Source organism: Grammomys surdaster, unplaced genomic scaffold (genome assembly GCF_004785775.1).
Source record: "Grammomys surdaster isolate TR1022 unplaced genomic scaffold, NIH_TR_1.0 205, whole genome shotgun sequence".
In the NCBI taxonomy this organism is placed as follows: Eukaryota; Metazoa; Chordata; class Mammalia; order Rodentia; family Muridae; genus Grammomys; species Grammomys surdaster.
This window is the reverse complement of record NW_021604650.1, coordinates 4234396-4251269: the sequence shown is the minus strand read 5'-3', so window position 1 is coordinate 4251269 and position 16874 is coordinate 4234396. Positions and strand designations below refer to the sequence as shown.

At 50.5% G+C, this 16874-nt stretch overlaps 1 protein-coding gene across 1 annotated transcript in view; it reads right to left on the bottom strand.

Annotated features, from left to right (window-relative positions):
• Lrp5 (LDL receptor related protein 5) overlaps positions 1-16874 on the bottom strand; it is a 104886-nt gene that overhangs the window by 38059 nt on the left and 49953 nt on the right. Inside the window, exons 6-9 of the mRNA XM_028770950.1 lie at positions 10908-11304; positions 9124-9295; positions 2940-3156; positions 454-743 (exon numbers count right to left, since the gene is read on the bottom strand). Of these exons, the coding sequence (XP_028626783.1) occupies positions 454-743; positions 2940-3156; positions 9124-9295; positions 10908-11304 (1076 nt within the window). The remainder of the gene's footprint in view (positions 1-453; positions 744-2939; positions 3157-9123; positions 9296-10907; positions 11305-16874) is intronic.

The following is a 16874-nucleotide window of genomic DNA, read 5'->3' as shown; positions in this document are numbered from 1 at the left end:
ATCTATCTATCTATCTATCTATCTATCTATCTATCTATCTATCTATCTATCTCCCACAAAGGCCAGAAGAGGAGAATAGATCCCTCAGAGCTGGAGGCACAGGATATAGTGAACCTCCTGAGGTGAATGTTGGGAACTAAATTCAGACCCTCTGGAAGAGAAGGAAGCATTCTCAGGTACTGAGTCATCTCTCTAGCCCTAATAGTTCTTGAGAGAGATAGAGATAGAGATAGAGATAGAGATAGAGATAGAGATAGAGATAGAGATAGAGAGAGAGAGAGAGAGAGAGAGAGAGAGAGGGAGGGAGGAGGGGTAAAGAAAAGAAAAGAAAAGAAAAGAAAAGAAAAGAAAAGAAAAAAAGAAAAGAAAAAGGAAAGCAAAAAAAAAAAAAAATCAGCCATGGAGGCTGACCTCACAGAAAGCTGCAGGCGACTGCAGTCTCACACTAGGTACCTTGAGGCTGACATCAGTCCAGTAAATGTGGTTGTTGGACACATCGAAGTCCAGCGCAGAGGCCTCCTTGACACCTGTGAGCGGGATGGCCACATCATTGTTGTTAGTCTCCAGGGAGATCCTGTGGATGGTGGCTCTGCTGGTGAACACTAGGAAGGCCTCTGGGATTATGCAGGTCTTCATGTCACTCAACAGCTCCAGGCCAATGGGACAGCCGCACTTGGTGGCATGAGGGGTGAAGAAGCAGAGATGGCTGCACCCTCCATTTCCGTCCGCACATGGGTTGGTTCCTGTGAGGCAAGCACACAGCACTGAACAGCAGCAGTCTGTCGAAGGGGAGGAGCATCCAGCTCGCAGTTGTCCATGGCTGTATTCCTGCCACCCACCAAAAGGGGACCCCGGAAGGAAGAGTTAAACCTGGTTGGTGGCAGCCAAAGCCTTTTCTCTATTATGGTCAGTTAGCAGCGACAATACAACAGGGCCCTACCACAGCAGGTCCCAGGGTGTCACACCTGTTATTAGTGGAAACTGCATACAGAAGGTTTCAAGGTACCATTATCTGCAAACAAGGGGTGGCCCAGCCCAAACTACATCCAGCCCATCAAGCAATGGTGCCACAACTCAACGATCGGTCAACTGCTCCTCCTCAACGCCTAACCTAATGACATTGGTTCTTGTTGTTCTTCCAGAATGTTCCATAATTCACTGACTGCCTTAGCAACCTCTAAAACTCAGGTTTGCCATGACCAGCCAACGACATCTATCTTTGATTAGAGCACTCAGAAGGTATCATTCATTTATTTCGGGCCAGCCTGTTATCTCATATTGCACCCTTAGCAACTTAGTGTTAAGAATTTAAACTATCACGAAAAACCAAAAAAAAAAAAAAAAAAAAAAAGAATTTAAAAAAGAATGTTCTTCCTCTTATCACAGGTGGGGTGGGGATCTTCTCGCGTTTACTCGTCAGCCCGGCCTTCTGTGCCCTGCGTGTGGCAGGTGTATTTTTTTCACAGGTGGCTGGTGAAATGAAGCGGGTCAGTCCTGCAGGCTGCCATGGTCTACCACAGTGACAGGAGACACAACCATGCCTGTGGTCACCCATGCTGCCTCCCTGCTGGGCCTTTGTTCAGCTGTCTCTCTTCTGCTAGGCACACCCCACCTGATCCTAAAGATCCAAGTTGAACCATCTGCCTCCTACTGGTGAAGCTGGGCACCTCAGTCATGTTTATTGTGTGTGTATATGTGTGATATGTATGAGTGTATGTGTTTGTGCCTGTGTGTGTGCACATGTGTATAAGTGTGTGTGGAATGTTTGGGTGTGTGTACGTGTGTGTGTGCATGTGAATGCAATACGTATGGGTGTGCACGTGCCTGCATGTGTGTGCTTGCGTGCCTACATATATATGTATATGTGACATGCATACACACATAAATGCACATGTTATAGCTCATATGTGAAGGTAAGAGGACAGCTTTTAGGTATTGGTGTCTTTTTCCACCATGTGGGACCTGAGCACTGAACTCAGGGCATCAGGCTTGGCAGCAAACACCTCCACTCACTGAACCATCTCACCAGCCAAAAGATTTGGTTTTTCTTTTTTGTTTTGTTTTCTTGTTTTATTATTTGTGTGTGTGTGTGCGTATTTGTGTCACATGTATACAATGCTGGAGATGGTCAGAAGATGACATCAGATACCCCTGGAGCTGAAGTTACAGGCGGTTGGGTTGGGAACAGAGCCTGGGTCCTCTGGAAGAACCAGGAGGCACTCAGCTCCTGAGGCAGCTCTCCAGCTAAGGCAGCTCTCTGACCTCACACCTACCTGCTGACTGCAAACAAGTGGCCCAAACCACCGCAGGCTCTCCTTGCATTTATTGACTAGACAAAGCCTGCCTGAGACGTGTAGGCATGGCCCAGGCGTGGCGCCACGCATGGGAGTGGCAGATGGCAACAGTGCCCATGCTTTGTGGAACAGTCTTGGTCCCCACCTAGAACTTATGGTCAGAGTGTAACTTACAGACCTGCATCTGGAGTCCTTGGAAAGTACACTCTTACCATCCTGCCTGTCAGGTAAAAAGTGTGTGTTTGAGAGTCACAGCTGGGCTCAGCCACACGGTAGATACAGCGAGTCCCAGGTCCACCCGTTCCCCACATGGCTTCTCTCTCCATTCCTAGTGTTCTTAAAGTGGAGCTAGGATTAACACGCAGCTGGTCTGAGGCACTGAAGCTCTTACCAGGGCCTGGCACACAGCAAGATGTCACACATCAGCCACAGTCACTCCCATCTAACCTTTGACCACTACCTACTGCTTATCCCTGGGTAACGTTGGCCCCCCCACACACACACTCCCACCTATCGTTAGCCAGACACAGTCACTACTTCCTGTCTTGTCCATCCTCGGAGTGGAATATCCTTCTGGACACCAAGCCCAGGTCTGAACCTGTCACCTTTCCTGGTGCGGATTGGCCAAGGAGGTTCAGGACTCACCGACAACCTTGGCCACATTCACCGCTTTGAGTCCCATCAGGTCCGGGAGTTGATCAATGATGACGTCCCGGCTGGCCTTGACCTTGTGTACCCTCTCAATACTGCGTCTCTGCCAGTCGGTCCAGTAGATGAAGTCCCCCAGCAGTGTGAACCCAAAAATGTGTGGGAGCTTGTCCTCTAGCAGGGTCTGCCGCTTTGTCCCGTCGATGTTGATCACCTGTGTGGGGGCAGGAACAGGAGTCTGGATAGGCAGGGGCTGCAACAACCAAGAACCAACCTGGGGCCTGCCTTAGGCTTGAGCTGCCCAGAGCCTCTACTTCCTCAGCACCTAACCAGGTGCCATGAGATGCCAGGTGTTGCTGAACAAATGACACTTCCCATGTCCTTGGCTGATGGGGGGAGGCTGCTCCTACAGCCTCTGTAGCCTGGGTGTGGACACTGTGAACAGGCAAAGAGTCCTCTCTCCCTGAGTGCTGCTGAGGCACGCGTGCGTGCGTATGTGTGTGTGTGTGTGGGGGGGGCGCTGGAGTACCAATGAGGGGATCACAGAACAGGGTGAGCACTGTGGGAAGGCTTCCTGGGATCCATTAGTAATGTCTGCTAAAGCACTGGGGTGGGCATACAACACAGTTCCAAAGGGCCAGGCCAAACCACAATCTGAGCAAGGTCTGTCCCTTCTGGGCACCTCTAGTTATAAATCGAGCCCCACAGGCCTGTGGTACTTTCCTTTCCTGTCTATGCTGGCACACAAGAGCCAAGTCTTCTTCTAGAAAAGGCTATGCCAGTTAAAACAAACATTTAGGCTGGGAGTGTGGCTCAGCTGGTATAGAGCACACCTGGCATGATCCCAAGCACCAGTGAGCTAGGCTTGGTAGGGCGCGGACGATCCCGGCACTCAGGAGGGGGAAGAAAGGTAAGGAGTCAAGATCATCCTCAGCTACACAGTGATCTCAAGACCAGTATGAGCCTCAGTATTCTCATTTTGTTGGGGTCTTGTTGTTTTTCTTTAATTTATTTTATGTATGAGTGCTCTATCTGCATTTACACCTGTGTGCCAGAAGAGGGCATCAGATGCCATTATAGATGGTTGTCATTACAGATAGTTGCCATTACAGACAGTTGTGAGCCACCCTATGGTTGCTGGGAATTGAACTCAGGACCTCTGGAAGAGCAGCCAGTGCTCTTAACTGCTGAGCCCCTTGCTGTTGATGTTTTTTAAAGCCACAGGATGAGTGAGACTCTGGCGACCAATGAAGATCATCAGTGGCAATGGCAACATCCCAGGCACAGAGAAAGGGAAGAGGAAACACACCAGGGAATTACATACAAGCCTTGGCTGGTCTCTTGAGAAAGACTGTACTTCTTGCTCATCAGGAAAACAGACAGCAAAAACTACAAGGCAGGCACTGAATACTGAACTGCTACCGTTCACAGAAAGAGGTTGAAATGCAGCAGGGAAGACAGTGCAATTCCGCCGCCTACCGCCAGGGGCCACCCCCAACTCTACCCTGTGATTTTTTTACGAGAGTCCTTGAATGAGTCCTTGCAGCTCATGGGCCTCAGTCTTCTCCTGCATCAGAAGACCAAACTAATCAGTAGGCAACCCACCCTGGAAATATAATAAAACAAAAAACCAAAGCTGGGCTCCAATCTAAAGCCATTCAGAGTTGGAAGCCATTGGAGCTTCTGAGAACAGGTAAGGGCGGGTGCTTGGGGAGGTTTGGGGGGGTCTGGGCTGGAGGCTGCAGCTAGGGATGAGCTAGCTGGCTCAATGGTGTTAAGTAAGCAGCAGAGGGCAGTAACAGATAGCTTCAGTTCACACAGCCCAGAGTCCATTCTTCTTTGTTTGTTTTGTTTTCCAAGACAGATTTTCGGGCTACAGAGATGGCTCAGCTGCTAAGAGCACTGACTGTTCTTCCAGAGGTCCTGAGTTCAATTCCCAGCAACCACATGGCCCACAACCATCTGCAATGGGGTCTGATGCCCTCTTCTGGTGTGTCTGAAGAAACCAATGGTGAATAAATAAAATTTTAAAAAAGACAGGGTTTCTCCGTGTAACTTTAGCTGCCCTAGAACTCCCTCTGTAGACCAGGGTAGCCTCAAACTCAGAGCTCTGCCTGCCTCTGCCTCTTGAATACATGGGCCACACTTCCCTGCTAGAATTCATCCTTTCATTCTCATGACAAGACACACAGGTGGTGCACAGGCCAACACTATGGGTTAGACATCTGGGGGAGCGGTTGAACCCTAGCACAAACCATCAGCACAGGACGCTCCCCCTCCTGGAGAGAAGAGCTCAGGAAGAGACAGTGACAAGCAGGGCTCGGAGTTACTTAGACTCTAATTCCTCAGTGCTGGCCGAGCTTGGGAAGGATGCCAGCAGAAAATAATTCTCAGGTAAGGAAAGACAACACAGCAGTTTTAACCTAGCAGAGGTCTGACCATCTCCCCGACCCCCACATGTGCATGTGCCACAGTATGAGTATGAAAGTCAGAGGAGAAGCTGCAGGAATCTGCCCTCACCTTCCATCATGTGGGTCCCAAGGCTCTGAACCTAATTATCACAGGCTTGGTCACAAGCAACTTCGCCTGCTGAGCCATCTGGCTAGCCCATTGTTCTGTTCATATTTTCTTCCTTCCTTATTTTCTTTCTTGAGATAGAATCTCATACAGCCCAGGCTGGCTTCAAATTCATTTCTGTTCCTCCTGCCTCTGCCTCCTGCTGGAATTACAGGTGTACACCACCATGTTTGGTTTGGTGTTTTGGGATGGAATCCTGGGTCTCACGCATGATAGACAAGCAACCTATCACCTGAACTACATCCCTAGCCCTACTTGATAAAACAAAACTTTCCAAGCATGGTAACGTGAGCCACAGTAGGGACACAGTTTCCCTGGATCTACGCTAGAACAGTGAGAGAAGCCCACAGAGAAACCTGGGAAAAGGCGACAGACGTCAGGTAGCTCTCCACCTTGGCTCTCACTCCTGGGTTGCCCTGAAGCAAAATGAGAGGAGGCCAGAGCTTTCCTGGCTAGGTCCAGCCACACCCAGGGTGAGGACAAGATTGGATCTGGGCTAGCACAGTGGCAGAGCTTCCCAGGTGACTCCTCCCTGTGACAGAGGAACCACACCCCATGTCATTCTTTAGTAAAGATTACAGGCCCTCTTAGACCTGGAAGAAAATGAGAATGGCAATAAGCAGTTCTTACCTGCTCTAACGGGTGGGAATAGAAATTACAGAAACGTGCTATGGTGGCTGTGTGTGTGTGTGTGTGTGTGTGTGTGTGTGTGACATGCTAAGGCCATACTCTGAGCACTAAGAAGTTACATCCCCAGCTCCCCATTACAGCATCCTGACTAACAGCCACACATCTGCACAATTAGCTCAGCTGCTCTCTGGCCTTCCCCAGACCCTTGAGCCTAAGGAGGGGCTGTCATTCAAGTTTCCTGTGGGACCAATTCTGCAGCTGCCACCTTCCTTGAGGTCACACACTTCCAAGAATTCCCAAACCATGGGCTGGGTGTGGTGGGATCCAGAGAACATCCCATTCTGATCCAAAAGGAGGGCACAGACCCAAGAAGAGTTCAGGAAAACCCAGACCCAGGAATGCTAGGGTCAGGAGAAGGCCCCAGAGATGGGTTTTCTGGGAAGGGGCAGCAGACTGCATGGGACAAAAAGCATGGCCAGCATAGAGCCTGTCATAATAGCTGGTCTCAGGAGGACAGAGGCAGACAGGTAGAGTATAACAACTGGAGATTCTACTTGGATTGGTGCAAAGAGAAGGAAAATCCTATGGCTTACACACACACACACACACACACAAACACACACACACACACAAACACAGACACACACACACAGACACACACACACAGAGGTGGGGACATCAGCAAGCAGAGAATTCAGATTCTCACAGGCTTCTGACAGGATCATGAACTCCTGCATCACTGTGAAGAGTTTAATGGTCCTTGGTATATCACACTTTAAACGCCACCTGACCTACAATTCCTCTACCAAACATACATTCAAGGGAAGGAAGAAACTGTATTCAGACAAAACTGTGTACATGACATCGACATGACAGGAATCTCATTCCTGACAGATGGACAAGAGTGAAGAGCTCAGGAGACACTGCAAGGCGTGTCCCACACACGGACTTGTGACCAGCTACAGAAGAGAAGGAAGTGTTTGTTCAGGAACAGCACAGAGCCTGAATACAGTATATCCCCAACAAAGCCAGACATAAAAGACCATATTGAGAAGTCTAGTTATAGGAAATATACCCATAAAACCAAGTCACAGAGACAGAAAGGTGAAGAGTGTCCCTAGAGGCTAGGGACCAGAAGCTATGAAAGTAGCTATGACTGAATGCACTAAAAACCACTCTGCTGGGAGCACAGAGTGACAGCTATGTGGTCCAGCATCTCTGGGTGCCATTGTATTCCTGTTAGGCTCCCACTGACAGCTAGGGTACCAAAGACTCCTTAGCTCCCTGGAGGAAGAAGCTGGCTTCGGCTCACTGGTCCAGGAGAGGCAAGCTCACGAGGAACAAAATGGCTTCTTTTTTGAAAAAGAGACTCTCAATAGGGAAATCCATGATAAACAAGGCAGTTCCCTGCATCCCCAAGAGAAGGACAGTTCCCCATTCTGACCCTGAGCTCATGTTCTCCCGGCACTGAAGACTCCCCTTCCCCAGGAAGCAAAATTTCAGACACAACCTCTTCTCCAGCTCCTTACCCTCTCTTGGAAGCCATTCAGCTTAAGCAGATCCAGAACCATAAGGAGACTGTCCTCAATGGTGGTCTCAACAAATCATGGTACCCACAAACAAGGAGCAACAAGAAGTTACCAGAAAAAGCAGGAAGATGTCCACCCTGAGGAATGGCACTAAGCAGGGTAAAGGAGTGCTCAGAATGCTGACTGGATCACCAGGCACTGAGATCCCATCAAAAGTACCCAAGCAGCTCTGCCAAAGACACACAGGCACTGAGGAACAAGGCAGCTGCTCAGGGAACCTGGACTATTAATTCCAACAACACCAACTGCTGCAGTACAGCCTGCCACACTTGCTCACAGCAGTACAGCGGCTGGCTTCAACAGTTTTCAGTTCTACCTCTTAAGCTGCATGGAGGATCCTGAGGACCCTGTATTTCTGGTTGTTTTGTTTTGAGACAGGGTCCTACTATGTAGCCCAAGAAGACCTAGGATTCACCATGTAACTCAGCTGATCTCAAATTCATACCAATCCTCCTGCCTCATGCTTCAAGGCCAGCACAGACCTCTCCGAGGCCTTTCAGATGATCAGAATGAGACCTTGGAAACCATTTTTTAAGAGATTGCATATTTAATTTGATTTTTAAACATTTAAAAATTTTTCCATTTTGTGTGTGTGTGAGAGAGATAGAGACAGACATGGGATGGAGGACACGCATGTGCGGCACAGCTCATATGCAGAGGCTAAAACACACTCGCAGGAGTTATCCTCTTCTTCCAGCGTGTGGGTTCCAAGACTAGAACTCACAGCAACCACATTCCCCACTGAACCAGTTCCCATAAACCATTTTGTTTTTCTTTTTGAGATGGGGCTCAGTATGCAGCCCTGGCTAGCCTGGAACTTACTATTTAGACCAGACTGGCCTCAATCTCACAAAAGATCCGTCTATCTGCCTCTTCTTTCCATGTGCTAGAATTAAAGACATGGGTAACCACACCTCTTTTGCTTGTTTTGTTTCTTGCTTTTTTGAGACAATATCCTAATATCCCAGGTTCTCAAACTCACTACGCAGTCAAGGACCCCAAACTCCCAATCCTTCCGCCTCCAGCTCCTGTGTGCTCAGATTATAAGCATGTGCTACCACACCCTATGTGTGTGCTACTGGAGACTGAACCCAGGGCTCTTCCACACATGCTAGGTAAGCATTCTACCACCTAAGCCATATGCCCAAACCTCTCACAATTTCCTTGAGGATTCTCTTTGGCCATATAGCAGGGCACAGCCATCCACTGATGCCCATGGCAAAGACATGGGATGGCCTGAAGGGTGCCCAGGCCTGGCCTCTGCATAAAATTTTGGGCTTCAGGACAACATTGAAGAATCTGGTCACATGATGCCACTATACAGGGTGGCTTCTTATACTTGTATGCTCCTTCACGGACACCTGTGCCCCAGAGGCCTCACTCACCTCGATTTTATCCGTTTTGGCATCCCCCCAGTACAGCTTGCCCTCCTGCAGGTCCAGGGCCAGTCCGTTGGGCCACCCAAGGGAGGTGTTCACTAGGACATGCCGATCTCTCCCATCTAGGTTGGCACATTCAATTTTGGGGTTCTCCCCCCAGTCTGTCCAGTACATGAGGCTGGAGAAAAAGCAAATGGCCATGATAGTGTCTGCTCTGCCCTTGCTATACCCCAATTCTGAGGGACACACCTACCCTAGTCTGTTATCCAACACAGCCTACAGCTTGACAGGATCATCAGTGCACCCCCACAGCACAGGACAACACTGGGCTCCCATGGGCTGCAGGCTCAGATCCCACCCCATAGGAGATTTCTGGAAGTGACCCTGTAGATCATCTGGGGCACTCCTGTCCCTGACTTGTTTGCTAGAATCCAGAGCATTAGGGAGGAGGGCAACAGGGAGTCTTCTAGAAACAGAAGCAAAGTTCCCATATACTCAGGATGTCCGACCCAAGGAAAAATCTGGAGGGCGGCAGAGGGCAGAAGTTTTAATTCAGGAAAATCCAGGCCACTCTGGGCTCAAGACAGAGCCTTGTCTCCTGCTGCCTCTGACCTGCCTCCCGGTCCCCTCTGTATGAAACACTCTTCCTGGGACCTGAGTTCACACACACTTCACTTGCCACCCCACTTTCCTGGATCCTCAGGCTCAGAAGTCACAGTCTGGGAAGGGGCCTGGCATCTGCTCCTACCTCATCTCACACATGAGACCTCTGTGTCGATGGGGCTGTGATCTCACTGAGTTCTGGTGGTGTAGCGCGGAGCAGATCCTTAAGCTTCCTGACCTATCACCTAAACTGACCACCAGAGCCCCCTGCTTCCTCACCCTTAACTCATCCTCACCCACAGCTTCAGATGGCCCCAGTGCTCCTTGTCACCATCCTCTCTGGGGACAACCCTGCACTTTGGCCACTACCACAGAGCGAATTCTTCTGTGTACTATTGGGCCCAAGGTCACTGATGAGCTACTGCAGCACAGAACTCTCCCCCACACTCTACACTAACCGCTGCTCCCAAGATCGTGCTACCCACTTCTGGACCTCTACACATAACCCCTTCAACCTCTCTGGTTTACAAGGCCCCACAATGGGCTGTGCCAAAAGCCTGGGGCAAGGCCCATAGGTAGGCAGGATGTGGTACTGGCACCAGCATCTGTGGGAATCTGCAGCTCCTGCTGTGCTCCAGTTCCTCACCACAACAGGGAACACACTTATGCTTAGTGTTCAGAAGACTGCAGCCATGACTCCTGACCAGCCCTGTCCCTTAGACACAGGCTCACACCCTGCACTAAGCGCAGACTCTTCCCAATCTCACCCAGCATCACCCCCAGACTTCCACAGCACCCTCCCCATCAGGGTCTGGTCAGTTAAAGTTCTAGCTCAGGAGCCCCGCACACCACCGGGCACAGCTGCTGCGGTCAGAGGCTCCAACTTAGCCACGCCCCCTTGGCACTGATGTGGGTTTCTGGGGATCTGAATTGATCCTCATATCTGCACAGCAAGCACATCAGGAACAGAATCACCGTCCAGTGCTGCAGGCTTTCTCACCACTGCCCGATGGCCTGTCCCTGAGCTCCTCCAAGTCCGGTCCAAGGACCAACTGCAGCCGCAGCACTGCAAGCCATTTGAAAAGTACTCTTTTTAGACCAGCCTTACTCAGACTCAGAACTCTGCATATCTCAGGGGCTGGGGAGCAAGGGACTACCCCAGAGCCCACCTGTAGTCTCAGCCTTACCCCATCACAGGGTGCAACACAATGGCCCGAGGTTCGTCCAGGTCCTCAGATACCAGGATCTTTCGAGAGGTGCCGTTGAGGCGAGTCACCTCAATTCTGTCAGTGCCAGTATCTGTCCAGTAGAGGTTCCGGGCGACCCAGTCCACAGCAATGCCATCGGGGTCATTGATCTCAGTGTTCACAAGTGTCTGCGCACCTGAGCCATCCAGGTACGCCCTGCGGATAGCCCGCACTTCATCATCTGTCCAGTACACGTAGCCCTCCAGTGGGTCATAGTCGATGGCGATGGCATGCCGGATGTCGCCCACCTGCAGCACTATGTCTGTAAAGTCCGGTGTGTCCAGAGAAATCCTCCTCAGGTCTGTCCTCCGGGCCAGCAGCAGCACTTCCTCAGCCCCTGTGGAGATACAAGCAGTGAGATCAGAGGTCTATCACGGTGGCAGAAGCCTGGGCCTGCAGTAAAGCATGCAGGCATGTCTCAGCCAGGCCCCTCGACTACAACAGTGGCCACAGGGGCTCTGTGAGGCTGACACTGTTTTCCTGTTTTACAGAAGATAACACTGAAACACAGAGAGGTTGAATAACCAGCTGGAAGTCCTCAGGCAGGCCATCTGGCTTCCACCTGTGTGTGAGAGCCTCTGCCTCTTGTTCCTCGCCTGACCACAAGCCCACCTCTGCAAAAAATCCCACTGGAAGCACAGGGCTCCAGACCCCAACCGCCAGTTCTCTTCTGCTCCATCTACCAGGCATCCTTGTCTTGCTCTGTCACCCAGCTCCCTGCTCGGGACAGAAAATTGTATCAAGTAAGTCCTGTCATGCACGGTGCTGGGATGGAGGCAGCCTGGCTCTAAAGCTCAGATCCCTCTCCCCAGCTCACCCAGATGCTTGCTGCAAAAGCACTAACACAAAACTTAGGACCACTTGACATGCCAGGTAACTGAGGTGGAGACCAAAAGCAAGAGAGCCAAGCGACCTGAGCCCAGACCCGAGTTCCTTCTACAGTGGCCTAGACCCAGTGGGCCACTGTGGGCTCTGCAGAACGAGGTCCCACAGGAGATAAGCAAAGAATACACTTCCAGTACATCTTGCAGTCATTGTGAGTTGTCAAAAGTCAACATGGCACTGGACACAGACCCTGTGGGCAGTAGAGAAGCTGTGAAACCCATGTTTCCATGCTACTGTGACACTCTGGGGCCTTGGGCCACAGTGCAGAGAGCCTCCAGCACATCAGCAGGAGTGTCCTCTCCTATCTCCTTTCCAATATGAGCCAGGCTGGGCGCAGGACTGCTGTCTCTAACCACCCTGGCTGCTTGGTGAGGCTCAGACTTTTACAGCTAGGTTCAGGGACCATGTGGTCTTCTGAACCAACAGCATGCCCCTTACCTGTTCCAGTCCCCAGGGCCCAAGAGTCAATACTAAAAGGCCTGGCACGGTAGTATACACCTTTAATCCCAGCATTTGGGAGGCAGAGGCAGATGGATCTCTATGAGTTCCAGGTCAGCCTGGACTACACAATGAGACCCTGTCCTGAGAAAAAATAAGAGTCAACACTAGGACATGGGGCTGAGAAAAGGGATGACCCGGCCGCTCCAGGAGCCTGGTACAGAGCAGTGTGGGTATCTGCCTCTGTCAAACCTTCCATGCTGTGCTGTCAGAGCATCTCAGGAAGCTATCCAGAGCCTTATGCAGACTTAGGAACCCAAGTATGCCCCCAACCCTGATGACCCCCTAGGACACAGCTTCCTCCCAGAGCTGTATCACAGACAGCCATGCCTTCCAGCCCTTAGTGTTCTCTAGGATCCACAGGGCCAGCGATTAATTCTGGTATCCCAGGGCCATTCACCTACAGTCAAAGAAGCCTTTTGCAGCAGAGACAGCACTGGGGCCTCCCTCACATGCCGGTCTCCAAGTCAACAGTCTGCTGTCAGTCATGCCCAACCATGTAGCCCTCAAACAGTAGGCAGCTGTCTACACTCATGCTGGCTTGCTCAAGGTCCCCGAAGGTCAGGACAGTTGCTTTGACTCCTCCACCAAAGGAAGCAGTCACAACAGCTTCCTGCTCGGGGCTGGGGAAACTGAGGCACCAGGAGAAGAAATGAGGCAAAAAGTAATAATACTTGTGAGAGTCCTAAGTGCCCAACAGCAACAGAGACCCTTGACCCAAATCCAGGCTGCCTGAACAGGTGCACACTGGGAGGAAAGACAGGAGCAGAACTCAGAATTTCAACACATTTTCCTCCTCTGGCTCCATTCTCAACATGTTCTGTTAACCTCTGACCTGTGCACGGGCTGACAGTGTCCTCATCCTACAGTCTCACAGGGCTACTATGTACAGAGCCATGCCCAGAACAAGGGTCAAACCTGCCTGAGGAGACACAGCCCTGGGGCAGAACCTTCCTGGTGTGAGCATCGGGCAGGGCTCTGACTCCCCAGGCTTGTTTCTCCAGGCCAGTGGCACATGGGTCACTTCCTGGCTCTTGCACTGATCGAGGAGTCATGAGGCTTAGTCAACAGGATAGATAAGAGACGTCTGCTTGTAGAAGCCCAGGAAGGGCCACCAAGGGCACTAACTGTCAGAGTCTCTGTGTGGGAGAGGCACTATGTGCCAACTGTTCCCAGGCTTCACACAGTGCTCCCACTTCAGGAAGTGCTGATCCTCAGTGGAAACTGACTCTTGACCCCAAAACCACATCTAAATCTGTTGTGCTGACCCTGTCCCACAATCCTAATACAGTCACCCGTATGAGGTGCAACTTCACATCAGGTATGATTATGCCAGAAACCTGGTGCACAGAGAGGCCAAGCTCCCGGCTAAAGGGTACACAGCAGCAAGTGGGAACATAAGATTCCTTAAGCCAACTAGGAGTGAGTATAAGAGGCTTGTCAATAGTGACCAGGCCAGCTCAGCTATACCACCGGTATCTATCTATCTATCTATCTATCTATCTATCCATCCATCCATCTATCTACAGGTAACTACTTCAGCCCAGGCCTAAGCCAGCTATGTCTGAGAAAGAAGTGGAAAGAGGGAACTCAGGAGTCCCTTCACACCCCCAGGGTGACAGAGTAGAGACCATAAAGTGAACAACACCAACAAAGAACACAATCTCAAAGTGTAGCCATGAAACACAAGGAGTAGGGGAGGGTGAGGAGAGGGGCTGTGGAGTGTGAGGATTACTCTCTGACATCACACGGAGGAGTCCAACAGTCCCCTCCAAGAGCTAAGCACAAGGCCCTAAAGAGCCATCAATGGGGACTCTCTCCAGCCACCCTGAGGAACACTGTGAGTTAAGTCTTGGTGACTCCAGCAGTAATCTGTCGCTGAGCTAACCCCGCGGCGGTCAAGCGACTCCATCATGATGAGCAGGGGTCCTCTGGAACCCCTGCTGCACAGCATTTTGAGGCCTTTTTAGTTTTACAAAGAAAAATACAGAAAGCACATCAGGGACCCCAAGACAGGGCTATAACCCAGCCTTGTACACAAACTGTACCACAGGCCTCCGGGCTCATAATAGAAGGCTCTGCTCAAAGCCCAGGCCAGGAAGGGGCAGCTGTGGAGGAGCCTCCCACCAAATGTTTGCCAAGGCTGGTGGTCTCTGTGGCTGATCTCTGAGAAGGGTCTTTAAAAGTGAGGTCAGGGGCTGGAGAGATAGCTCACTGGTTAAGAGACCTCTTCCAGAGGTCCTGAGTTCAATTCCCAGCAACCACATGGTAGCTTACAACCATCTGTAATAAGATCTGATGCCCTCTTCCGGCATCCAGGCATACATGCAAATATGGCACTCATACACATAAATAAATACATCTTTTTTTAAAAAAATAGTGCGGTCATAACATAACTGTAGGCCTGGTGTGGTCCAAGGAGACAAGGGACAGTGCTGGCCATAAAGAAGAGAGGCCTGCCTACTGCCTGGTACCCACAGAGCCAGTAAACAATGCTTGCTTAAACATCAAGGAAGCAAACAGTTTAGAAACTAAAAGAGTAAATAGTTGCTTCTTTAAAGTTTCTTTCTGTGTGTACGTGTGCATGTGTGTGTGTGTTTGCATGTGCCCACACGAACACATGTGTATGTGTGTATAGAGCAAAAGACAACTTGGGTTCCCAGGATCAAACTCAGGTAGTCAAGATTGTTAACAAAGCCCTTTACCGAATGTGATGCCTTCCCTTTTCCTGAAGCACTGACAGCCGCTGGGCCTAGCTGTGTGGACACCTGGCTTCTCTATTTCCCCCAGGAACACACAGGTAGGGCCAGGTGCCAGGCACAGGGCACTGCCTTCATACTCTAAACCTGTGACTTTACCAAGATAAGTTTGTTCCTTCCCTGATCTGGGGTTCAGAAGTCAAGAGTCAAGGTGCGGCAGGGCCAGCTCCCTCCCTAGGCTCTAAGGGAGGGTCCTTCCTGCCTCTTTCAGCTCCTGGTATTGCCGGAAATACTTGGCGTTCCTTGGTTCATTGCCAATCACTCTGATCCCTGCCTCCAGCTTCACACAGCCAACTGCACCGTGTGTCTCTACGGTCTTCCTCACAGGAGAACGCTGCTCTGTGGATCCATCAAACACACCATGCCTCCACTTTGGTTCATTACTTCAAGAAAGGCATGGTATCCCAACTGGATCTCAAACATAAGAGGCTAGGTTAAAAGGCTTCAGAAGGAGGCTCAGGGCAATGCTGGAAGGCAGGGACTCCAAGCAGAAGGGACAGCTGGACAGTGACACAGTGGTCACTCTGAAGCACAGGTAGACAGTACATGCTGTTACTATGTGCTGAGCTCAGAGACCAGCATGCTCGCCATGGGAGAGAGCCATCGGATAGGACACACTCTGCTGAGGACCCGCCACACACAGGGCACTAGGCAGCTCCAAACCCAGCCTGTCCTTAAGAAAGCCACAAGCAAATAGCTCGCTGTGTGTGCAGCAGGATTCCAACCACAGACACAGACAGATGGACAGACGGACAGACTGCCGCACTTAGATAAAAACCTGGAGGGAAACAAGCTCGAAGGGCTACAGGGTTGATCTGGGATTCTCTAATAAGGTTAGCAAATGTTTCCCAAGAGGGACCAGGAAGAGCCAAACACCCCAGGGAAAGAGTCTAGTCACAGCACTGAAACAAGAAGGCGTGGCTACACATCACCAGTTCCATTTAGAAACACTGACACCTGAAGCTCCCTTCATTCTACAGGTCACAGAGCATAATTCTGATTTTCTTATTATCTGTGTAAAAGGTATATGTCATTCTGAGCCTTCAGGCTGTGGGGGGACCTGGAGTGAGCACTGTGGTCATGGCTGGAAGGGTTAGCTCTTGTAAAAGAAGTATGCCTGGGTCCAGCGAGACAGCACAGTGAAAGACGAGTCCAGTACCTGGAACCCATGAATGGGAAAGGAGAGAACAAAGCTGTCCATGACCTCCACATGGTGCCATGGTGTACACAGGCTCACATGCATGTACCATGATGTACACGGGCCCACATGCATATACAATGATAAAATACAAAGGAGAAGCAGAAGAGAGGGCTCAGTGGCTATGAACACGTGATGGTACTGCAGAGGACGTATGCTGAGGTCCCAGAACCCACATGGTGATCACAATGATCAGAGTTCCGGGGTCCTGATGCACACACAGGGTGCACATAATGGAGGCAAACAAGCACATAAGATCTTTTGTTTAACAAGAAAAGAAAGGAAGGGATGGGGGAACAGAGGGGAGGGCAAGGAAGGAGAACGGAGGGTAAGGGGAAGACACAGTCAAGAACTATAGTGGCTTCTAGTGCCTGGCACCTTGACTGAGTGCTGGGGAAGTTTATTTGAGTTCTAGTCTGTCACAACTTCTTCAAGTGTTGCAGTCCGCTCAGGCAGTCTGGATAGCAGGCTGGGACCTTCTCCCCGAGGAGCACAGCACAAAGCCTGTGCTGCATTGCGCATATATATATATATATATATATATATATATATATATATATATATATA